Raw genomic sequence first — 23,859 nt, 5'->3', positions numbered from 1 at the left:
AACGTACCGTACTGACTGCCGTCGCGGGGAGCGCCACCCGTCCCTTAACTGCCAGCTTGCCTCAAGAGAGATTACCTGACCTTACTTTTCTATCCGTCAAACCTTCTCCATTTTGTCCAACTTGTCCAACACATCGTACTCCCCCATCTTCATCCATCATGGCGCTTGGTCCTCGGGGTTCTCTGTAGATTTTCTGTCGTGTTTGTTTTTCATTATACATGTGCGTTCGTTATCCCATCCCCCTCATCCTGCTTCGAGAGTCACCTGCTCGGCCCCCCTTTTGATCTGCCCCTATATTGGCTGGCGAATCTCGGTTGCTAACGTTTCGCCTTATCTAGTCCTTGCCATTCTTTTCGAGACCCCGAGACGACAAGATACTAATATTTCGTTGCCATGACCTCCGACGAACAGAATTCGTCGTGGCATCCGGCCCTCATGCCTAATGCCGCCGTCGAACAGCGCCCTGCCGAGTCTGATCCACATACCACCTCCGAACCGCGCTCGAATGATCGTGTTCAGGACGAACCAGTACAGACAGAACACACTTCAGATGACTCTACAGAAGCACAGACCCCGGTGGAAGCACTCGATGAGAACACGGGGAATTCCAATACCTGGTTCGACGATGAACCTACCGATGACTGGCCGCCTGTCCTAGATGATTCCAACTCTGTCCCTGCCAGTTCTACTCAACCTGGCGCCGAAGAAAATGCAGAAAACTCCGTTCCTCCCGTAGAATCATCAGAACATACTGGCGCGCCGAAACCCGAAGACCATGCGCAGACGCAACCCCTTCAAGAGGAAGATGCCCAGCCCGAGGTTACGTCAACCGGTCCTGCTTTGGGCCATTCGAGCACCGTCTCCTTCGCGCGGACTGTCTCCCACGAAGTCAACTTCAACGATGACGATGATCCGGAGTGGAACTTGTCTCGCACCAACACAGACCCTTTTAAATTCATGCCACCTTCCGACCGAACCAACTCGTTCCCTGCCGTGCCTACTATGAATTCGGCGGACACTCACCTGCCTGACCAGTCCCTACCTTCGAGCCAGGCCCACGACGTGATGCGAGAGCTGGAGGCCGACGGTCAGAACCACGGCGACACAGGCCAGGAGTTCAACATGTCAAATGCCGCGGACGAACAACCTGGTTCATCGCATGATTCACCACGACCGATTGACGAACCTCAGTATTTCGGTCGCGGCACCACGGATACCAGTGGAGACGAGTTGGATTCGCGTTTCGAAGAAGGCATTCCGCTCATCCCTCGGGAAACAGCAGGTGCGAAACAGCCGGACGACACCCAGGCCGACACCAATGCCGCTGCATTGTTCGAAGACGAGTCGGAAGGCAACGACGACTTCTTCAGCCAGATCCAATCATCTTCCGCTAACCAAACTCAACCGGACGGCCATGATGGCTTCACACTCGAGCGCAAGTCAACCATGCAAGTCATGAATGCACTAAGTGCGAGTCCAATGGCCAGGACAGATACCTTGGATGACATGCCCGAGGCGGGGGAGGACGGCGACAACCACGATAGCTCTGGTGATGCCCAGACGCCCACTGGGGAAAAGGGCCTGGGAATTACCATGCCGGCACAAGAACAACCCGCCGCCGATCAGGGCACTACCGATCAGTCTGGTAATGGTGACGATTTAGCTGCCAAATGGCAGGCCGCCTTTGCTGCCGACGACGATGAGGATGATTTTCTCCTCGAGGATACGCCCGGTGGCTCGGAGGCCATTAATCCCGCTGCTTTCCTGGGCAGCGACGATGAAGGTCTTCTCGAAGATGACGATGAACCCTCTTCAACTCCGCAGCCATCATTCCAACCAGTCCCGGCCACCACCTCGGCAGCTACCACGCCGTTGCATCATGATTTCCCGGCGCGCTATACCCCTGCGGCCACGTCAGCGATGCCTGTTCCGCAGTCGTCCTATGGCCTCAGCCCTCAACCGTCCCCCATGACCACCTTCCCACCCTCAGTCGGCGCACCGGCCTTCACACCAGCTGCGTCTCCCTACGGCATGCAGCCACCACCACCACCATCTCAGGCTACCTACGGCGCCCCGCAAGCTCATGCCGAGGCCCCGAAGGCCCAGAGCTTTGCCGACAAGTCCAAGGGCGGATACACATCGCCATACGACTTGCCCATGGAAGTGGTGAAACCCCGGAAGCGCGCTAGCCTGCAGCATCTCCCGCGGAACACTGGGACGTCTCATCCAGGGCCGACGTCGCTACCTCCGAGGAGCTCGAGTATGCAAGCTCAGATGTCGCCGGTACCAGGTCTTCCCCCGCCGCCAGCAGGCAGACCCGGTGAGACGCCTCCTATGGCCCAGAAGCCGACCCCACCGCCTCCAAGGCAGAACGAGGGCTTCTTTGAGGAGCTCCCAGTTACTTCGAGGCCGCGGCCCATCTCACGTCAGAGTCATCGTTTGCCCTCACCCTCTCAGCCCAGCTCGACCGTTCCTCCTGGTCCCATCTCCCGCTCGTTGCCTTCGTCGGCCTCGGAACCGAGTTTCCCTACTACAGACTCTCCGAAGCATGATGCCGCCAGTGGGTTTCCCAACTTGGTTGCGCCCCCGCGCGTCAGCCCATACGCGCCTCTGCCATCAGCGTCGCAACCGTCCCCTGCCATGCAGAGCAACAGCAGATACTCGCCCGCCCCCGCGCAGGGTCCCTATGTGAACGGAACAGTGCGCCCGGGGTCATCCAGTAGCAGGTATTCCCCGGCGCCCACCGGCTCACGGACACCCTCGGCATCCTACACCTCGGTACCGCCCCCCACGGCCCTGCCGCATCAACCGCGGACCTCTAGTCCTTTGGCGCACTTTGAGATATCCCATGAGAGGGCACAGTCCGCGCCACTTCCCAACGGCGAACTCTCACCGTCACAAGATCGCCGGCTCAGTTCACATCACGAGCCGCGACTCCAACGCGTTCCGTCCCTGCCACCGACGCACGAGGTGGAAGAAGAAGACGATTTTAAGGGACCACAACCTCCTCCACCCAGCAGTGGCCGGTATACCCCTGGCGCGGCTTCGACGGAACCCAAGGATACCCCGACATCCTCGCTTGCCGGGCGCCACACCCCGCCTCCTCCCGGCCATTCGCAGGCAATACTTTCGCCTCCGAAGCGAGCCGCCACCAACTACGCGCCGCAACCGCCGAGTCTTCCAACAGACCAGGGATTTGCCCCGCCTCGGAGGTCGCAGACCCAGTCGCCGAGTTCGATGTTTGGGAACCGTGGCGAGACGCAAGCCAGTGAGACTGTGGTCCGGCCGTCTTCCATGCATGGACCTACCTCCTCCCAGTCTTCGCAGCCCGCCCACGGTGCCTATGCGGCGGCAGCGTCGCGATCGTCGGGCCGTCCACGTGGACCGTCGCAGAATTTCAGCATGGTGGCCCCTACGGACGGGCGTGAGAACGACCCGCTGCAGAGGTGGAAAGGCGTGCCTCTGTTTACCTGGGGCGTTGGCGGAACGACTGTCACGTCTTTCCCCAAGGATGTGCCTCGCTACGGCATAGGGCAGGCAGCGCCCATGATCGTGCGTGCGCCTGGCGAAGTGCGGATCAAAAGCATCAAAGACGTCCTGCCGCTGGAGGAAACTCTCGTCAAGTTCCCCGGTCCGCTCAAGGGCAAGTCGAAGAAGAAAGAGACGATTGCTTGGCTGACAGCGGGCATCGAGGCGTTGGAAAAGAGCCTTCCAGACCCGTCCTTCCAGACGCACCTGTCCCACGAAGACAAGCGTGCCGCAGAAAGGGTGCTCCTCTGGAAGATCCTCGCAATCTTCATCGAATACGATGGTACGCTCGAGGGTTCTCCCCAGGTGGAGAAGGCCGTGCGAGATGTCCTTTGCCTCGGCCAGCAGAACGAGCCCAGCGAGGCGGCGCCCCTGTACGGGAGTGGTGCCGCCGTCTTGGATACGTCGGCCACCACGACCATGCAGGCGGACGCTGTGGATGCCGGGGCGGTCGAGCAGATCCGCAAGCACCTGCTCGCTGGCGAGCGCGAAAAGGCAGCCTGGGCAGCCGCGGACAAGCGTCTGTGGGGCCATGCCATGCTCATCTCCAACACGGTGTCTCCCGATCTCTACAAGCAGGTTTCGCAGGAGTTTGTGCGCAAGGAGGTCAACTATCCGGGCCATAACAACGAGTCGATCGCGGCGCTGTACAACATCTTCGCCGGCAACCATGAGGAGTGTGTCGATGAGCTCGTCCCAAGCCACGCCCGGGCGGGACTTCATCTTGTGAACACGGCGTCGGCGACGGGCCCGGCCAAGAATGCATTGGACGGCCTGGACAAGTGGCGGGAGACGCTGGGGCTGGTGCTGAGCAACCGGAGCGCGGACGACAACCGAGCATTGAACGCTTTGGGTAACCTCCTGTCGACGTATGGCAGGGCAGAAGCGGCGCACGTGTGCTTCCTGTTTGCGCGCAAGGCCACGGTTTTCGGCGGCCTGGACGACCCGTCAGCCAGCTTCGTCCTCCTGGGAGCCGATCACCGGACGCAAGCCGAGCAGTTTGCCAAGGATACGGAGGCGCTGTTGCTCAGCGAAGTGTACGAATACGGGCTGTCACTGGCCAACGGGAGCATGGCTGCGGGTGTACCGCACCTAGCGGCCTACAAGCTGCAGCACGCGGTGACGCTGGCGGAGCACGGGTTCCGCGACAAGGCGCTGCAGTACTGCGAAGGCATCGCGGCGTCGATGGTGGCACAGACTAAGAGGTCGCCTTATCACCACGCGGTCCTGGAGGCGGCGGTCGACGATCTCACCAAGAGGCTCAAGCAGGCGCCGAAGGAAGGGTCGTCGTCATGGATCTCCAAGCCGAGCATGAACAAGGTCTCGGATAGCATGTGGAACCGGTTCAACAAGTTCGTGGCGGGCGACGAGTCGGAAGGGGCCGAGGCCGGGGCGCATGGCGAGAAGGGCGTCGAGGCCGGCCCGTTCGCACACCTTGCGGGCGGGACGCCGACGATCAGCCCGTCGCCGTCGGTGTCGAATTTCGATGGGTATGCGACGGCATCTGCACCTCCTGTCCCAGCGACGAGGGCGGCGTCGCGTTATGCCCCGGCGGCGGCCCAGCCGGCGGCTTCCTCGGGGTCTCACGAGGCGGGCTCGCCGTACGCCCCGTACACCCCGCACACGCCGTACACGCCGGCGGGGAGGACGTCAATGGAGTCGCAATCAGGCCGCGGTGCGGGAAGTTATATGCCGCAGCCATACGGCTCCCCGAATGCCGCTTCGGCTACCATGCCATTGCAGACGCAGTCGGCGGCGGCACCGGCTACCACAGCCGAGCAACCCAGTGATGGCGCTCCGGCGTCCTCGCCGTATGGACCTTATGGTTCCGAGCATCCTGCTACCGCCGCTCCCACGGGGACTTTCATCCCTGCCGATACCGAAGGAGAGAGCCACCCCGGCCAGGGATTCCAGCCGTTGTCGTCCGGTTATGAACCGCCGTCGATGGTTCCCAGCGAACCGCTCGAGTCGCAGACGGAGGAATCGGGGGCTGCAGGAGGGTATGAGCCGCCGTCGTACCAGCCATATAGCTACGAACCTCCTTCCTACGAACCGCAGAACGAGGACGAGGAAGACGGCGAGGCGAAACCCAAGAAGAAGAGCATCATGGATGACGACGACGATGATATTCCGGCGCTCCGACCGAAGGAAAAGACGAAGGAGGAGAAGGATAGAGAAAACGAAGAGATGTTCCGGAAGGCGGCCGAGGAAGACGGTGAGACATTTTCAAGACCCAGGTTTTTTAGGTTTATTTTCATGACTGACGAGAACGATGCAGCCAAGCGAGCGGAGCAGCAACAGTCGGCCAAGAAGGGATGGGGGTTCGCGAGCTGGTTCGGTGGCAAGAAGGAGCCGGCAGCGGAGATTCAGCAACCGAACAAGCCGATCAAGGCGAAACTTGGAGAAGCCAGCAGCTTCGTGTACGACCCCGAACTGAAGCGTTGGGTCAACAAGAAGGCCGGAGCAGAGCAAACCCAGGCCAAGACGGCGACGCCACCGCCGCCCAAGTCGGCGCCGCGGTCCCACGCGAACACACCCTCGCCTCCGCCGGCGGGAGGGGCGGCATCAGCGCCTCCCATGGCGGGTGGACCACCACCACCACGGTTGACACCGGTCGGATCGGACGGACCAAAAGCCCTGTCGCAACAGGAGAGGCCTCCGTCTCAGGGGAGCCTCGGACCGCCGGGCGGACCTCCGGCCATGGCACGGTCTGTGTCTAGCCAGAGTGTAGGTGGGCCGCCGAGCGGACCGCCGAGCCGGCCGACGACCAGCATGAGCAACGCCAGCAGCATCGATGACCTCCTTGGCCCGGCGGCACCGCGCAAGGGTGGGGCGAGGAAGGCGAGGAAGAGCGGTCGATATATAGACGTTATGGCCAAGTAAGCGAAAGGAAGGGCGGTGGGTGGTTGGTTTTGACTTGTACGATGAATAACCCTTCTGTGTTTTTTGCTTTTCACTTTTCTGCCGTTGGAGCCTTGACGGCAGGGAACAGCATGCATTCATTCTCTCTGCCTGTCGGCTTCCCATGGACGACACCAGCGAGACGGTATTATTATCATACTATTGGCGTTTTGTATAAATATACAGCTGTATTGGTCCTTGTCCGTGGAGTGTTTAATGCTGCTGCCTAAATACAGTGGTTATGGGTTACGTTGCCTCTGGTAAACGTGGCTAGAAATGAAGCTGCGGATTGAAGAAGTTGATACCTAACGTTGGACTCGTGTCTTACGGTTGATGCTATATCAACGTCTGTCCTGGCTCTTGAATATGTGAAGATTTCCGAAGGAAGTACCTTGACTTTAGGTACACGATACATTACTTGAGCATCGTTTCTCCAAGTGAGACGCCTACACCGTACTCAGAGCTGAGCCACTTCAAGTACCTGCCTAGTTTTCGTCGGGCGGTGCAGTGTCGTGGCGCGTTACGTATGCATACCCCGCCCCCGCCAGGTACTCTCTCTGGTTGATGACGTGACCATAATAAGGACATACTTGAAGAGAAAGTATACAAAGCAGCGCCTAGATACCAAAAGTACATCCCAACTCGTATCACATGTTCTTGCTCGACCTCGCCTCGTGACTGCACAAATCATCACCAACTCCTCTCCTCCTCCATCACCACCGTCTCAAACGAGTTGTACACCTAACGGAAGAAGAAGAGAACAAAAACCCTTCCCTCCACCGACTGGCTTTGCTGTGCCAGCTTCAACGTGCAATGACCTCACCCTCGTTGCCCGCCCAGCAGCCAGAGCGATCTGCTTCTCCCAACGAGAGCTACTACGCGTTGAGCGACGATGACGAGGGCGAGTACAACACCGTCACCCACACCGAGACGGGACGTGGAGTGAAGCTCTTATTTTCTAAAAGCAAGGTACGAAAGAGGAAGATAAAGATGACTCCCCGGAGCTGGCTCTGCGTATCTTATTCCTAGCACAGCAAACTGACGTGATCCACATCATACCTCCAGGTCTACCTCCATCCAACGCCCTCCGCCAAGGACAACATCCCCGGCTACGTAGCCCTCCTACAACAGAAAGGCCCTCGAGATGAGAGGCCATCGTCACCCTCCTCCGCCACCGAGGAACCCGCGTCCCCCGCGTCTTCTGACCTGCTCCTGGCATGGGTCCCCGAGTCCTCCCTGGGAGCTGCCGAGAGCATCTACGTCAAGGTCGACCTTAGCGATGCCGACTCTCCCCCGAAGCAGTCCTACCTTGTGCCTCCCCCGCCGACCGTCACCACCCACTCCGGCTCGCTGGGGAACTACGCTTTCGCCATCCCCGTCTCTGCCGTATACTCTCTGCTGGTCCGACCCCCGAGCCTGGGCTGGTGGTACGGCTCTCTGATCATCAACACGCGGGCCGGCGACAGTTTCCCGGCCCTGTTCTTCCACGACAACGAATGCCAGAGCACCATCCTCAAACGGAAAAAGAGGACCCGTGACACTTTCGACCCCTTTGGCGAGAGGGGGGAGATGTTCTGGGGCGGTGACGAGGTCCTGCGCTGGTTACGTCGCTATGTTCCCATCGAACGCTCCGAGGCCGAGCCCAATATATACCTCGTCGAGCCGTCTCGCGAGGATAGTGTCGCCTTTGGTGGAAAGCCCACCGCCACCGCTTCTGGGCATTCCCGTCCGACCAGCAGCAGCCGCCGTGGCGATGCCGTCGGTAGTCCGAGCACGAAAGATGCCCAGATGGATCCCTTTGTCAAGTTTGTCAAGGAGACGGGCTGGAACATCATGGAAAAGTTCAGCAAGGTCACCACCCTCACCCGCCGCGCCGCCCAGGACGCCCTTCAGAACCCCAACCTACCCCCGCAGGTGAGGCGCCTCCTGCGCAACCCGGAGGTCCAGACCATCCAGGAGGAGTTTGACAGCGCCAGGATCTATCTCGCCCGCTGGGCCATGGGCATCGCCGAGCAGGGCGAACGCGACCGTCGCCAGAGGATATGGACAGCCAAGGACGTCCTTGAACTCGAAGACACCGACGTGGGCGAATTCGAGCTCGTCCACGGCAGCAGCACCATGTCGCTCGGGGACAGGAGGCGCCCCGTCACCCTCAGGGAGTGGAACGGCTTCTTCAACGAGTCCACCGGCAGGCTCTCCATCACGATCGACGAAGTCAAGGAGAGGGTCTTCCACGGCGGGCTCGACCCCGACGACGGCGTGCGCAAGGAGGCCTGGCTCTTCCTCCTCGGCGTCTACGACTGGTACTCCACCGCCGACGAGCGCAAGGCGCAGATTTACTCCCTCCGAGACGCCTTTGTTAAGCTCAAGGCCGCCTGGTGGGAGAGGCTTGTCGACCACGGCGGCGAGGGCGAGGTGGGGGAATGGTGGAGAGAGCAGCGCGGCCGCATTGGTACAGTCTTGTCTTCCTAACTACATACCAAAGGACACCAAGGATATATCGCTGACACGCTTCGCAGAAAAGGACGTACATCGAACTGACCGCAACGTGGCCATCTTCGCCGGCGAGGACACCCCCCACCCCGATCCCGACTCGCCCTTTTCCGAGGTCGGCACCAACGTCCACCTCGAGCAGATGAAGGACATGCTCCTCACCTACAACGAGTACAACCGGGATCTCGGCTACGTCCAGGGCATGTCCGACCTCCTCGCCCCGCTCTACGCCGTCATGCAGGACGACGCCGTCGCCTTTTGGGCCTTCCAGCGCTTCATGGACCGCATGGAGCCCAACTTTCTGCGCGACCAGTCCGGCATGCGCGCCCAGCTCCTCACCCTCGACCAGCTCGTCCAGTTCATGGACCCCAAGCTGTACAAGCACCTGCAGGCCGCCGACAGCACAAACTTTTTCTTCTTCTTCCGCATGCTCCTGGTCTGGTTCAAGCGCGAGTTTGCCTGGCCCGACATCCTCCGCCTGTGGGAGGTCCTCTGGACAGACTACCTGTCCAGCAGCTTCCACCTCTTCGTCGCCCTCGCCATCCTGGACAAGCACCGCGACGTCATTATGAACCATCTCAAGCACTTTGACGAGGTGCTCAAGTACGGTATGCAGAAGCGAAGCCTCTCTCCTTCCTCGGCTTGACTAATGACAACCCGCAGTGAACGAGTTATCCAACACAATCGACCTCGAGTCCACCCTGATCCGCGCCGAGGCCCTCTTCCGCCGGTTCCAGCGCCTCGTCGAAGCCATCGACAAGAAGGGAAACTTCCCGCCCCCTAGACCGCTCAAGAGCCCCGAAGCTGCCGTGATCCGCCCCGGTTCCTCCTCGGCTGCCGAGGATGCGTCGTCGTCGCCTGGTCCCGCGTCCGCAAGCAACACCCGTGAAGGCCCCATCTCGCCGTCGTCGCCGCAGAATCCCAAACCGGATAAGGGCAAAGGCCCAGCTGCGAGAATAGAGGAGGAGCCGCAGAAGATCCTCACGCCCGAGCTTAGACACCTGCTGAGCCGCAAATTGGAAACCTTGCCCCGCAAAGTCGTCGCTGACAAAGGGGACGGGGTGCCCGCTGAGCGGAGGCCATGAAGCGTCATTACGCTGACATGTTAAGAGGGTACATTTGGTTTGTTTTTCAGGGATAATGGCGAAACTCCTCGGGCTGCAAGGGCGTTGAAGGGGTTCTCCCACGGAAGCGAAACGGACCACTCAGGGCGGAGTTTGGCGGCGTATTGGGTTGCTTCGTCCTTCACTGCAGACATCTTCCATTTACGCGTGTTTGAAGTCATCATACGGTCCAAGTCTCTCATCATACTCTTATTATCACGTTCCTCCGTATTGCCCTTCAGCTATGACTGCCGAGATGTCGTATCCCATCTACTTGGACAACAACTCGACCCAGTCTCGTCCGTACACTGGAGATTGACCAACTATGCCCTCTGATCTTCCCTCTATCTGGACGCCAGAAACGCCATCCAAGCTCTTCCAAAAACAATGCGATGCGGGCTGCCGTAGATGCAATGGTAAGACGACACCTAACCAACAAAAAAATCTAGGACCTGTTCCGTAGAATGCCAGGCAGGTTTCCTTCGCTATAAGGAGGGGGTGCGCCCAGAGGTTCATGACGGGAATGAGGACGCTGCCTCTGAGAGGAGCCCTCCGCCGGCGGCGCCCTTTCAGCCACCGATGGCGTGGAGGGGTTCGCCGCCATCCTCCACTGCTGCGCCTTCGCCATCATCTTGCCAAAGTACTGCTGAATAAATGATTCCCTACAAGACTGTGTTAGCTGGAAAAGAAAACCACTTGAGCACCGGGGACACCATAGACATACGTGTAATAGCTGTGGTCAGAGTTGTGGGGTTCCACCAAGTTATGCGCCAACTCGTGAGCCAGCACAACCCACCACCACACGGCCACTTCGGCTCTCGCCTCGCCCTGGCGGGGGCCGACGAGCTTGTTGGCGTGGAGCTGGAGGAAAAACCGCAAATTGCAAAAGATGCTGCCGTTGCTGTTAAAGGCGATAGTGCCGCCCGTTTCGTCGTAGAACATATGGAGCGCCCGGGGCGACAGGGAGTAGACGCTGCCGACCTCGACCAAGAGCGCCGCAAATGCGTTGATGGCGCCGGTGTGCGTTCCCAGGAAGCGGGATGGGTCCGCAGACACGTCCTTAGCGGCGTAGACCTTCATCCCGTTGGAAGCCTCGGCGACAAACACGATGTTCTTGGCTGGCGTGCTGTCGCAGTACGTAGCCTGCTCCTTCACCTCGTTGACACGCGGTGGGGAGAACAAGTGGTTCGAATCGTGAGACCTCGTCGCCTGGATGGCGTTTAGGAGATTTTGTTCCACCTTTGCCGGACTCGTTACCCTGCCGTCGTCCAGAGGCTGCCGCTGCCCGCTCTGGGATCCGCCGCCGAGGGTCGACAGGTGCTGATCGTCCTCGGCCGATGCGCCAGGAAGTTGCTGCGGCGGCTTCTGGTGCGCATCATGGTCCGTATCGAAACCGAGCCGGCGGGTGATGTTCGAGAAGAAGCCACCCGTGCCTCGCCTCCACGGCTCGGTGTTCGCGGCCGGTTGGGCATCCTCGGGACTATCGCTACCAAAGGCGCCAGGCATGGCCGGCAGGGAGGGCCTGGGCGTCCTTGGGGCCTCTCGTGCCGCCTCGGCTGCCCTGGCTTCCCTGCTGTTCCACTGTTCCTCCCTCTGATGAATTTGTCGCTGCTCCGCCTCCAACGCCTTGCGCCTCTCTTCCTCCGCGATCCTGGCCTGCGCGGCTTTGGCGCGCAAGATACGGTCAACATTGTATCCTCTAGCCCGTAATCCAAGCAGGTCCAGGGTCAAGAACGGCTCAAAGAAGAGATAGGCTTGCTGATTCGGCCTGGCCAACAGGAGCTGACAGATCGCTTGGCCGACCTGGTACATGTCAGGACGGCCGTCGGCGGCCACGTACAGAACCCAGCCCGACTTCAAGCGCACACTTGCAGCCGACCTTTTCTCCAGGTGTGACTGGGCGTGATTGACCTTGAGCGTGCGGCGGAGGGCAACGGAACGAACTACCTCGACATTCAGGTTCTTCTCCAGCCACTTCGAATCATGCTTGATACTTTCACGCCGATAGTTGGCATATTCGTGAAGAAAGATCTTGGAGCGCTCCAACACGTGCTTTCGCAGCTCTACAGCACTCCTCTGATCCTGCGCATGCGGTCCGATCTTGACTTCCTCAGACACGAGGCTGCTGAGGGGCTGGGCGCCTAGTTCCAGGTAAAAGTCCTCGAGAACTTCCTCCTCGGGGGCTACCATCAGGCGATCCCTGAAGAGCCTGTAGCTGATGATATCGTCCAAAACGGCGATGCGGCTGGCGGGGGCAAGCTGATATTGCTTAATGGGCTCCTCGTCCTCGTCGTCCAGATCGACGAGCTTATCCTTCGACGGAGAAGTGATGTCTTTGGAAGCGAGGAGGAACGGCGCCGCCTTCATCTTCCGGAAAAGGTCCTTATCTCTTTTCAGGACCGGCAGATTTTCGGCGAGAGACTTCAGCAAAGACAGATACTTCTCCGAGCTCTGCAAGGTGCTCAGGAGACGGGCAGGCTCGCTACAGGCGAGGTGGGCAATCTCCTGCTTCGTCGGCTCGGTTTTAGCTCCGCATTTGAAAAGGAACGCATTCGCATCTGTGCCGAAATCAACGAAATCGAAAATGTCCCCGTAGGTCGTCGAGCTTCCCAGGTAACATCGCTGCGGGCTGATGTGAGTAACCGACGTCGTCCCGGCCCCCGACTTCTCATGCCCGTCCGGAGCCTGTGAGCGATGCACCGGCACGATCGGCGCGTCCTTAAGCCTGGTTAGATTGGCTCCCCCGAGATCGCCCAAGCGCTGCGCGAAATATGCGAAGAGTTTGGTGGCCATCCGATGGTCTTGCGGCGGCCGCGCAAGCAACTGGGCGACACAGCTTGTGATGGGCGGGTCCATCTCGACACCGAATTTGTTTGCATGTGGATGGAGGTCCCGTCTGAGAATGTCGAATCCGAGGATGGCCGCGGCCTCATTCGTGAAGCATGCTGATGGTGGAACCAGTCTCTTTTCGTTCCCTTGTATCGGCAGGAAGGCCTTGGGACTTGCGGCCAAGTTGAAAGCCCCGTACCCGTTGATGTGATGATTCGCGATGAAATAGGTCATTGCCTGGACTCTCCGTTCCTCGTCTGTTCCGACCATCATCTCCACCAATTCGGGAGCCGAGGGATATTGTCGCAAGCCGAGCTTGACGAGAAATCTTCCCTCGATGCTACTGATTCGGAAGCTTCCCGGTGGGCCCGGCCACTGGAGCAGTGGTAGTCCCAGCGCCCTGAGTGTATCTTTGGGTTCGTAGAGGTCCGAGACCTTGTACAACTGTTTGGTGCCTTTGGTCGGCTCCAAGCCCTTAGGCCCGGCTTCGGCAGGACAAATCCGCGATGTCGTGAGTTTCTTCAGATCGGCCGCAGGTATGTCATCCTGAACCGAGGCCAGGTACCTGATGAGCTCCATGTGGCTCCATCGCAGGCTCGCGTTCTCCGACGACGGATTGAGGAGGCGGGTGAAGATGGTGTCAAGATCGACCGTCTTCCTGACGCCGATGGCGACCAGGAATTTTTCCTTTAGGTTGCCGGAGACCTCCATGGTGGGAAGATCGTCGAACAGCTTGACACTCGGGAAAAACGACTCGGTAGGCTTTCTCATGCCCATTTTCGTGGGCATGACGGTGTGTGCCTGTAAGAGCGTGACGACCGTATTCCTCATGTTCGGATTCAGGTTATCCCAGGCTTTTGATACGGTGGTCAGTACTTGTACGGCAAACTTGGGTGTTTTGGTCATATTTTGGTCGTCCGGCTTCTCGGAAGCGGAGGCCAACAGGAATCGTAACCAGGGCACAATCTCGAGGGGTTCCCAGCCTAGGGCCTTCAGCTCCCGAGCCCCGCACGTGCTGGTGAAAGCGTAGGGCATGGTAGTGGGAGGGACGGGAAGGGATGCCGGTATTACGTTGGGGACCAGGTAGTTCGTGATGGAACCCAGGGCGATGACATGTCCTTGGTCACCGCCATCCTGGCTCACGCTAGCTACGGCGACGTCCAACAGACGTGTCTTGCTGGGAGGGTCTAGCTCGCCGATGAGAGACTTCTTTCCAGCCCAGAGGATAAAGTGAACTAGCTGGTCCTTGTCCAGTGCCTTGGTGCCCAGTTCTTTGTGTACGTCGTCCACGGTGATGGGGTTGATCAGACCAAAATCAATCAGCTTCTTTACGAACGGATCGCTTTTGAGCTCGGGAGGGACGACAGGAATGCCGTCGACGAACTTGCTCATCTCGTCAGAGTCGAGGCGAACTTGGAAGGTTGAAAGTACGCCGCGAGACGAGTACACCTCGATGGATGCCGTCTTGAACGAGGTCCAGAAGGCTTCCTCAATGATCTGAGCCACTTGGCCGCTCGGCGTCGAGTCGCCAAAGGTGAAGGTCTTCAGGATGTGTAGAGCTTCGGGCATGAATTTGCCCACGTCCTTGTCCGTCATCTTGGCGCCCGCCTGAACAGACTTGCGGAGTTTCGAGTCGAGGTCGCCCATCTCGTTCATAAACGCCAAGCGGGTCACAATTCCTGTCGCCCGCAGCATTTCGATGTTCCAGGTTCTGACCCATCGGGCGTTCAGATCGATGGCCTCTCGTTCCACCGTCGGGATCACCGAGGGGGCGGAAACGTGCATCCCTGCTCCCGTCGTCTGCGTGGTCGGGAACCCGATGAATATGCGGCCACCAGGCTTCTTGCTGGGCAAAACCGAAGCAAAGATGTCGACCGACTTGGACATGGGGTCAGAGTTGGCGTCTTCCGATGCTTGCGTTTCGTCAAAGGAAGAGGTCAGGATGGCAATCCTCGTCGTCTTGGGCGGCGGCTTTTTGGTGGCACGTTCCAGCTCGACAGAAAAGGACGGTGGCACCTTGGTTACGATAGATGCCGTCGTTGCCCGGAGGAATATCGTCGATGTGGACTGTTTAGTCACGTCCTCGGCTATGGTCTCTTGGAGCGCGGCCTCCTCTTTGTGGGTTTTGCCTCGCAAGCCCGCGTGCGAAGCACTTGCTGTGAGGCGAGAGAAGAAGCTCCGCAACGAGGGTACCTCTGCGCCCACGGTGTACGCGTCGGACTGTTTTGCCGAGGCGGTCTTTTGGGGCTTCCATCCAATAACGCCCATGAAGGAGGCATCGATCTGCGTGCTCGTGCGACCAACAGATGTCACGGTCATCAGGCCCTCTCTCGTTCTGGTCTCCAAGTTTCGCGGGATGGGTACGCTGGCACTCGGGGACGACTTCTTCTGCAACGACGCGATCATCCAGTTATCTATCCAGAACTCGATTCGGCCGAGGGACACGAAAGTAAGACTTGTGGCGAGAAACTGGGAGACGGATAGTAGGTTGGGCAAGGGGGTGGTCGTATTGCGGTAGTCGAGAACGAAAGCGGTATCGGGGGTGCACTGATCGGGGGGCAAGGTCGTCTTCTTGGTGAAGAGGGCATTACCCTTCCAGTAAAAGGCCATGGCCTCATTTCCAGAACTCACGAACGGCTCCTCACAGTCGGCAAAGACACTGTAGAACCCGACACCGAAAGCGCCAATCTTTGTCTCGTCCGGATTCCCCTCGGCAATCCTCTTGAGACGGCCCCAGTCTGTTTTCGTGAACGGTTGGCCGTCGTTTTGTACGACAAGGCGCCGCAGGGTATGGTTTGTTATGGTGTGTTTGAGCAGGTCGGATGAGCTGGGATTCGCGGGAAGGGCTACCGAGGTCGAGGGCATGGTTTCCCACTTGATCTTGACGGTGGTGGCTTGGGCATCGGCGGCATTCTGGATGAGCTCTCGTAGGGTCGTCCATTCTCCCGAGTAGCGGGCGAGCACTTTATCTATCAAAGCGCGGGTGTCGACGGTAACGGCTTCTTCGTCCTCGCCGTCCCGCAAAGCGGCAGCTCGCAACCGAGAATAGTCCATGGTTGTAAGAGAAATGGTAGAATTAGGGCGATGGGTATCAAAACGTCAGGAAGCTCATGGCTTTTTCCAAGTCGGGAATCGAAGAGGAAGGTCGGGAGGAGGCCCGCAGTGCGAGGTAGGGGTGAGCAAGTCGAATAGGTGCGAAAGGTTCTAGTAAGAGAGGTTCCTGCTAGACGATGCTGTAGTCTCGAGGCTGCTGATGTCGATGTGTTCCTTTCGTCAGCGTCCAGGGATCGGTGTGGTGATGTCTTCCAGTTCGCTGGCCCACGCAGGAGGGAGAGAGAGAGCCAGAAGGGCAGGCAGGTAAATATTAACGACGGAAACTGATATAACTGTTTTCGTTTTATAGTATCAAGTCAGCATAACGAAAGAGCCCTCAAAGTACGCGTATGTATGACCAAGTTACGAACCTTCTGAACGGGAGGTGGTAAATGAGTCTATATAGGACGGTACGAGAGGGAATTAAAGCGAAGGAGAGGGGAAAGGGAGTTCTTATGGGTGGTGATTAGTCGGAGTACGAAGTAGTAAAGCAGGAAAGAGCACTTCTCGAAGCACTCACCAGGCTTGCCTTCCCGAAACTGCTTTCAGGTTGATCTGCTGACGCAAGTACATGTACTGCTCCAGGTACCCGGGCTATGCCACAGGACTATGGGGAAAGCGCTTCTAACGCCCCACTTCCCGAGGCTTAGCCGCAAGTGGCACTGTTCTGCAGTACGTACAGCGGTGTACTAAGTACCTATCTACTATAGCTCAACGCGTTGTCGAACCTTGGTAATGGTGTACGAATGTGTGAAGCAAAAGACGAGGGCATCGTCAACGCCGGGATGCTAACTTATAGTTCCTTCTATGACGCCTCCTTCTGCCGAAATGCTCAACCACTGCATCTACGTCCATGTAAATAGTGCTTGCTAGCCAAAGTAGCCGAGTTCACACCATCGTTATGAATTGCGCCGTTCGAGTCTCACCACAAGGTATTTTCTCCAATTGGGTCAGCCTATGTCGGGCTTTCCCACCTTCGCGAGCTTATTCTACGATACATGTGGAATATTGGCTTGGCGTTGCCCAAAGTTATGCTCTACAGGACGATAGCCAAGGTATCACGCAGCAAGGCCAACTCGGTGTTACTGGAGCTTACTTCGTACCAATAAGAGGATGGCGGACTTGTGGTCTAATCGACAGCACGATCATCTTGCCAACCGCCTCCAAATCGATAATGTGTAGTACCATTCGTTATAAATGCAAGGGCATAGCGTAAGGCAGACACTGGGTTCGGTCTATTTTCTGACCCAGCACCAAGTACTTCGTACAGTAGCATTCCTATCAATGATCCCAGTCAAATATCCGACCAGTACAGGTGACTTCATCACCCATGCCGGAGATAGATCATGTATTGGACCTAATGAAGTGCCTCGTCCGAGCGAGGTGCACTCATAAGTTTGCCTGGATGATTTAAGAACATTCGGTGAGAAGATTCCCGGAGGTATTCCTTTGTCTGCCCAGCATAACTGGACACCGCCTGGTCAGCATCTCCTGCGACTTGTGGGTATATCACCAGTCTCTCCAGAACACAGACGTTTCCCTTCTCGGCCTAAACGTCAGCCGGCGGACCAGAGTCTACACCATACCCATGAGTCGTAGAATCTATCCATCCATGGTCGCTTTAATGTCAACAGACGCCTGTAGACCGCTCATATTTCCCAGTCTGCCATCATCTCATCTTCGGTCCACTTGGAAGGCCACCTCCCCTAGGTGCCCCTGTGTTCCAATTTGCGTTGGCCCCCATGTAAGGTCTATCCCCAGCGCTACCACCACCACCACCTCCCCTCGCTGTCCCCCCCACACCATACCCACTAGACCCAGAACCCGGTGGCTGAAAGGGACCTTGCGTCCCCGACCCCGGGCTCGTGGTCCTCGAGCCCCCGCCCCAAAGCCGCTGCTTCAGTCTATCCTGCGCCGATCCGCCGCCCGCCGGCTGGTTCGTCGGCGGTGCCGTAGCCGTAGCCGATTCTCTTCCGTGCACGTCACCCACCCCCCCGCCGCCCCTGTCGAACGGGCTCGGTCGCGACGCCGGCGCCGCAACGCGGTGTTGACGCAGGCTCTGCGATCCCTGCAGTCTTTGATGCTGTGGTGGTTGTGTTTGTTGCGGTTGTGTCGGGTTCGAGTCCCACAGGGAGCTGAGCGAGCCGGACGGGTTCTGCTGGTGCGCGAGGCCGCCGTAGCGGGATCCCACTTGTGGTTGCGAGGAGACGGGCGCTGCGGGCGGGGGAGCCTTGGGGTCGGGTGGTAGCCAGGGCGGGAAGGACCGGCCTTGCTCGGTGTAATATGCCCTTAGCACCCGGCACACATGGGTGTCGTCTTCGGTGTCGCCGTCGTTTTCGCTCGCGAGTAGTCGGCTGAAGGTAGTGTGGGTCAGGAGCTTGCTGTACCACGACATGTTTTGTCTCGCTTGCCCGCAAAGGGAAGCGTTTTTGTACCGCGTGGTTAGACCAGGATGCTATTCAGAGGATGGGAAACGATCAGCTGATGGTCGGTACTCGTATGGTCGCGTGTGGTATGAAATTGTGTATTGTGTAACGTAGTGTGGGAGGAATATTTTGGTTCGAGTTGATGACGGCAATGGAAGGGCGAGGGGTTGCAGGTGATGTTTCAGTGCTCACATGGCTTCCTGGAGAAGTGTGGTGGGACAGTGCCAAGGTAAGGTACGTACCTGAGCTACCTGACCCAGGCGACGGGACATCATGAATGGACAGACACCACCAAAAGGAGTTGACAAAACAATAACACCAGAGACAGATATTCGTTTTGGGTATAAATTGACATGGCTACAAAAAAAAAAAAAAAAGCGATAAAACAAAGAAAGATTTACGACATCCCTCCCAACTCTTGACGCCAAGGAGTACAACGAGTCCTGACATAATCCAGAATGCCACCTCTTACCAGGTCAACTCCTGGGCAATCTTGGGCCGCTCGAGCGCCTTCTGCTTGGCTCGCTTGTTGTTCATCTTGATAGCCCGGCCACGCTTCCGCTTGTCTCCCGCCTTGCGCTTGGTATCCTCCTCACTGTCATCCTCGTCATCCTCATCATCCTCGTCATCGTCCTCCTCGTCGCTGCCGAGCCAGTCCTCAATGTCCTCGAGTCCTTCGTCCTCGCTCTCCTCAAAGTCGGACACGTACTCAACCTCCTTCTCAAGGTCGTCCTCCGACTCGGCCTCGCTGTCGAATTCGCCCTCTTCCTCCGACTCGATGCCCGGGTCCATGTCCTTGTCCCGCGTGGCCTCGCCCTCCTTCTCCATGGCACCCAGCACGCGCTTCCAGATGGACTCGCTGACGTTGAGCGGCTGGTCGCCGTAGGCTCCGGACCGTAGCCGCTCCATGAGCTCCCGCTCAATGGTGCGCTCCAGCTTGGCGGCCGCCTCCGCCTTGCGTTCCCTCGCCTCTTCCCGGTTCCGCACCTTGTTCGCAAGCTTGGGGACCAGTCTCTCGCCGAGTCGAGCCTCTTCCGAGGCGATCTTGCGCATGCGGATGTTGACCTGCGTCAGGCGTGTGAGGCGCTGCTTGCACTTGTGGATCATGAATTTGGGCCAGTAGATGAGGCGCTCGTCGATCATCTCGAGGGCCTTGGCGTAGTTCCTCGGCAGCTTGATCTTCTCCCATAGCCGCGACGGCATGTGCGCACGTTCGATCGTCTTCATGTACAGGTAGAGAGTGTCCTTGGTCGGATGTCTCCTGACGGTGGCATAACGGGAATTGGCAAGCGGGCAGGATTGCCTGTTGCAGAAACCAGTGACGTTCATCTCATTGCGGCAGAATGTCTGTTTCTTGTCCGTGCTGAGGCATTGTGTGAGCAAGAAAACAGGTGGCAAGCCCGGAAAGTGATTATAACTTACTGAATCTTGAAGGCACAGAACTGATTGTTTATAATCTCCCAAATGACACTGTCGCTCGCCATGGTGGGCTTTAAGATATCCGAAAAGACGAAAGAGAAAAGAGGATGAAAAGAAACGGTTTCGTGTGTATGCGCGGAAGAGAAGGCAAGAGACAAGTGACAAGTCCGTCGTTAAAGGTTTTCGGTGCTGGATTAGTTGTTGCCCACCTCGACTGTAGAGGCACCAGAGATTTTTCTTCCTTTTTGGAGGCTGGACAAAACTCAAGCAAGTACCAGAAATTTTCGAGAGCTCGCAAGACAGGGGTCTCGAAACAGGCTTGGAGATAAGATAAGAGATAAGATAGGGTCGAGACGGACCGACCACCCATCCAATAAATGACGACCAAACATCGTAGCTCTCCACAGGTACCAAGGTACCGAGTACATACTTTGTACTCCGTACCTCATCAACATCAAGCGTCGCCTATCCATCCTCAAATCGTTCAAGTATTATTATTATTATATCTTTTTGAAGACATAGGGCTGCGAATTAGGTCAATGCTGTCCTCCCGTTCCGGGGTGCTGATTCTCGGCCGTATCGGGAACACCTCTCAGCAGTCATGCCGGTCTCTCACCATCGCGTCCAACTCGGGACTTGGTGCATCTTCCAATCTTAGAATTTCTAGACCGGGAGTTTCCAAGGCGTTGACGGCAGTTCGATTCCCAGTAAGAAGATTGGGAACACGAACACCATCATCAACTTTGCCCCGGCGGAACCATAGACGCCATTATACAACACTCCCGGCTAAGCAAAGCTTCGTCGAAGATACTATTTATGCTGTGTCTACTGCCCAAGGACGAGCTGGCATCGCCATCATCCGTATTTCTGGTCCAGCTTGCCTCGACGTAGGTCTCTTCCAGCGATTCCCCGTTCACTTCTCATTCTAATGACACACAACTGAATCTCAGCTTAGATCTACCGGAGCCTCTGCCCATCCAAGGCGCCACTCAAGCCCCGTTACGCTACTGTTCGGACTCTCATCGACAGTCATGCGCAAGATGGCCTGAACATTCTCGATTCCGACGCCATTGTGATCCACTTCCCGGGGCCAAAGACAGTAACAGGTGAGGATGTGCTCGAACTGCACATTCACGGCGGCCCAGCCACGATCAAGGCCGTGCTGGCCGCCATCCCCAAGTGCGCCGCGGGCGTCCGCTACGCCGAACCGGGCGAATTCACCCGCCGCGCCTTCATCAACGACCGCCTCGACCTGGCCCAGGTCGAGAGTCTGGCCGACACCCTCTCCGCCGACACGGAGCAGCAGCGCCGCGCCGCCGTCCGCGGCAACTCGGGCGCCCTAGGCCGCACCTACGAGTCGTGGCGCTCCCAGCTCCTCCTGGCCCGCGGCGAGATCGAAGCCCTCATCGATTTTTCCGAAGACCAGCACTTTGACGAGTCCCCCGCCGAGCTGCTACGGAACGTCACCGCCATGGTGGACGAGATGCTGCGCAGCATCCGCAACCACGAGGCCGCGAGCGCTCGCGGTGAGTTGCTGCGCAGCGGCATCCGCATCGCCCTCGTCGGGCCCCCGAATGTCGGGAAGAGCTCGCTCATGAATCTCATCGTGGGCCGCGAGGCCTCCATCGTCTCCGTCGAGGCCGGCACCACGCGCGACATTGTCGAGGTGAGCCTCGACATCCGCGGGTACCTATGTTCCTTTGCCGACACGGCCGGGTTCCGGGGCGGATGCGGCGCCGAACCCATCGGTATCGTCGAGGAAGAGGGGATCCGTCGCGCGAAGCAAAAGGCGCTCGAATCCGACGTGGTCGTCGTGCTGGGCGCCGTCGAACCGAATCCCCAGGGCGGGTTCAGCATCGAATACGACAAGGAGACCCTGGAGATCGCGGCGCAGGCGCAAGAGTCCTTTTTGGTGGTCAACAAGCGGGACGCCGTGGATGAGACCCTCTTCTCTACCCTCGTCGACGATTTTCGGGCTACCGTACGCGCTCAAGCGCCGGCGCTAGAGAAGACTAAAGTGATGCCCATTTCGTGCAAGGACGCCCAGCTCGGCTCGTCGGTAGACAGTGGCGGCGTGCATGCCTTGATCGACGAGCTGGCAGGCTCGTTTGCCGGCATGACGTCTTTACCTGCCGACATGCAAGATCTTCTGGGGGTCACCGAAAGGCAGAGGCAGCTCTTGGAGCAGTGCCGAAACTGGCTCGAGGAGTACACCAAGGTGACGCAGCCATCGGAACAAGCAGAGGAGGAGCCGGATATTGTGCTTGCAGCCGAGTACCTGAGGTATGCCGCCGACTGCCTCGCCAAGATCACAGGCCGAGGAGAGTCTGGTGATGTCGAGGAGGTACTGGGCGTTATATTCGAAAAGTAAGTCTCAACCCACTTTGCACCGCTCTGGATTCGTAAGTTGACGTATGCATGATGGCAGATTTTGCGTGGGGAAATAACAAAATTTATAATCATAATAATAATGAAAGGCAATAAAATAATTGGCAATATTTCTATGGGACTCAAATTCCACAGACAGGGACGCCGGCGTTCTCACTCCTAGCTCCACAGTACATGTCTATCCATGCTCCCGCGCCACTTAGGTATGCGTCCACCGGCCCATGAAGTGCATCAAACGCCGAGTTTGCGCCAAGAGAAGACAAAACTCCACCGTCGCACTCCTTTATATCCCTTCCATCCATGAAAACCCGGGAGGTCCATGACCAAACATAGTCTAGGTGTCGAACAAAGAAGAAACAGGAAGACATCGAAACAGAAGATGCGAAACAGAAGCCGAAAGAACAGGGGCATAATGGCGCGAGACTCCAGCGTCTGAACCGTCTTGGTGTCCTAGAGTTGGCCTTTTCCCCCGGAGAACGTGGGAGGAATGTTGACGCTGAGACGGCTCTCGTTCGAGGAGACCAGCAGACTGAAGAGCTGCGACCTCGTGTGGGTGTGCATGTCGGGAGGCGGAAAGGAAGAAGAAGGTGGTGATGGTGATGGTGAGGGTGGTGGTGGCGGTGGTGACCGCATTTGTTGAGTAAGGAGGGCAGCAGAGGGCCCTCGGTTCCTCGATGCCATGAACGCATCCGGGATTCAGATGGTCAGATGGCCATCATTCATCTCCGTCTTCGCCATCTTTATTGTAGCCGGAAGGGCCTCAATTCTGGCGTTTGTTGTCCTCGTCTCCGTCCTTGTTGTAACCGCCGCGTCCATAGACGACGGGGAAGGGGCCAAGATGAAGAGTGAAGTCCGCCATTGTTTCTGAAGGAACAAGGTATGTCGAATTGAATTTTATGGAGTTGATCTTGGGCGTGGTGTGGTTGGAGAGCAGCAGGTGGTCGCCGTCTCTTCAGTTGTTACTTGGCAATGGTGGAGGAGAATGAAGCTCGGTAGATTTGAGGATGAAGTATGGAGGTGTTCTTTGTGAGTGAGGGTATGTTCTGAAGGTGGTAGGAAGAGCTTGAGAGTTGACACTGGAGTGAAAGCTTTGATGGTGTTGATGGTAGGGATATTTATTTCTCGTTCCAAGGGGGCCGTCCATGGCATTATATAGAGACGTGGAAAGATCAGGCATCTTCTCAGAAGCCCTCGATTCTAACGTACACCAGCGGCGAAGTCATTGCCTTGCGTCCAGGACTAGGACTAGGACAGTGATGGGAAGGAATGCTTCTGGCCTCCGCGGCACACCCCGAGCGAGAAGCCAGGCAGAGACTACCTAGCCCGTACTGCCGGCAGTGAGCGGTCGTCATGCTAGCTAAGCCATCAAAGGGTCCGTAGCTCGACTTAGTATCCGAATGCGGGTCGCCCGGTATGATTCGAGGACCCTAAAATGGAAATGGGTCTCGGGACTTGCTGGAATGGTGGTGTAGGGGCCCCAAGTCTGTGGAAAGGATCCCTGGGTGTAACACACCCCACTGCGAGGCATGACAGGCCTACGGTCGGTAAAGGATGGGGGCCCTCGGGATGACAGGGAACAGGGGTCTGAAATGCCATGAGCCGGTTGACAAAGAGTTGATTCCTATGACGCTAAGCAGAGTCCTACGATATGTCAGGATCCTGGCTTCAGGGTTGACAAA

The 23,859-nt window shown here is 57.8% G+C and overlaps 8 protein-coding genes across 8 annotated transcripts; 4 read left to right on the top strand and 4 right to left on the bottom strand.

The window, feature by feature from the left end:
- Positions 1-100: 100 nt before the first annotated feature.
- ACRALDRAFT_2056816 (uncharacterized protein) lies at positions 101-6,711 on the top strand. The gene is made up of 3 exons (XM_071021786.1): positions 101-220; positions 339-5,743; positions 5,807-6,711. Exons 2-3 carry the CDS (start codon positions 394-396, stop codon positions 6,409-6,411), a joined length of 5,955 nt encoding a protein of 1,984 aa, XP_070879877.1. The 5' UTR covers positions 101-220; positions 339-393; the 3' UTR covers positions 6,412-6,711.
- A 531-nt stretch (positions 6,712-7,242) lies between these two features.
- On the top strand, positions 7,243-10,007 carry ACRALDRAFT_2092973 (uncharacterized protein; the record flags this gene model as incomplete). Its single annotated transcript, XM_071022611.1, has 4 exons — positions 7,243-7,398; positions 7,495-8,881; positions 8,949-9,530; positions 9,586-10,007. The coding sequence occupies 4 exons, from the start codon at positions 7,243-7,245 to the stop codon at positions 10,005-10,007; spliced, it is 2,547 nt and encodes an 848-aa protein (XP_070879876.1).
- A 463-nt stretch (positions 10,008-10,470) lies between these two features.
- Positions 10,471-16,344, bottom strand: ACRALDRAFT_1045993 (uncharacterized protein; the record flags this gene model as incomplete). Its single annotated transcript, XM_071015425.1, has 4 exons — positions 16,319-16,344; positions 10,750-16,240; positions 10,603-10,687; positions 10,471-10,563 (listed from the first exon to the last, which is right to left on the bottom strand). Exons 2-4 carry the CDS (start codon positions 15,906-15,908, stop codon positions 10,471-10,473), a joined length of 5,337 nt encoding a protein of 1,778 aa, XP_070879874.1. The 5' UTR covers positions 15,909-16,240; positions 16,319-16,344.
- Positions 15,965-16,325, top strand: ACRALDRAFT_2015797 (uncharacterized protein; the record flags this gene model as incomplete). The annotated part of the gene is made up of 4 exons (XM_071019818.1): positions 15,965-16,023; positions 16,094-16,126; positions 16,164-16,211; positions 16,280-16,325. The coding sequence occupies 4 exons, from the start codon at positions 15,965-15,967 to the stop codon at positions 16,323-16,325; spliced, it is 186 nt and encodes a 61-aa protein (XP_070879875.1).
- A 119-nt stretch (positions 16,345-16,463) lies between the features above and the next one.
- Positions 16,464-16,719, bottom strand: ACRALDRAFT_2015796 (uncharacterized protein; the record flags this gene model as incomplete). Its single annotated transcript, XM_071019817.1, has 3 exons — positions 16,464-16,541; positions 16,584-16,614; positions 16,664-16,719. The coding sequence occupies 3 exons, from the start codon at positions 16,717-16,719 to the stop codon at positions 16,464-16,466; spliced, it is 165 nt and encodes a 54-aa protein (XP_070879873.1).
- Positions 16,720-17,156: 437 nt separating this feature from the next.
- ACRALDRAFT_1059404 (uncharacterized protein) lies at positions 17,157-18,537 on the bottom strand (the record flags this gene model as incomplete). The annotated part of the gene is made up of 1 exon (XM_071016028.1): positions 17,157-18,537. A coding segment is annotated over exon 1 (721 nt), but the record flags the coding sequence as incomplete, so codon positions are not given.
- A 197-nt stretch (positions 18,538-18,734) lies between these two features.
- Positions 18,735-20,030, bottom strand: ACRALDRAFT_1038203 (uncharacterized protein). The gene is made up of 2 exons (XM_071015088.1): positions 19,796-20,030; positions 18,735-19,736 (listed from the first exon to the last, which is right to left on the bottom strand). The coding sequence occupies exons 1-2, from the start codon at positions 19,855-19,857 to the stop codon at positions 18,842-18,844; spliced, it is 957 nt and encodes a 318-aa protein (XP_070879871.1). The 5' UTR covers positions 19,858-20,030; the 3' UTR covers positions 18,735-18,841.
- A 232-nt stretch (positions 20,031-20,262) lies between these two features.
- ACRALDRAFT_1073471 (uncharacterized protein) lies at positions 20,263-22,296 on the top strand. The gene is made up of 3 exons (XM_071018102.1): positions 20,263-20,679; positions 20,748-22,159; positions 22,221-22,296. The coding sequence occupies exons 1-3, from the start codon at positions 20,332-20,334 to the stop codon at positions 22,237-22,239; spliced, it is 1,779 nt and encodes a 592-aa protein (XP_070879870.1). The 5' UTR covers positions 20,263-20,331; the 3' UTR covers positions 22,240-22,296.
- The last annotated feature ends 1,563 nt before the right edge of the window (positions 22,297-23,859 follow it).

This window comes from Sodiomyces alcalophilus (assembly GCF_042370955.1).
Source record: "Sodiomyces alcalophilus JCM 7366 unplaced genomic scaffold ACRALscaffold_1, whole genome shotgun sequence".
Taxonomy (NCBI): Eukaryota; Fungi; Ascomycota; class Sordariomycetes; order Glomerellales; family Plectosphaerellaceae; genus Sodiomyces; species Sodiomyces alcalophilus.
The sequence above is the reverse complement of the archived record's forward strand: the minus strand, read 5'-3'. Positions and strand labels throughout refer to the sequence as shown.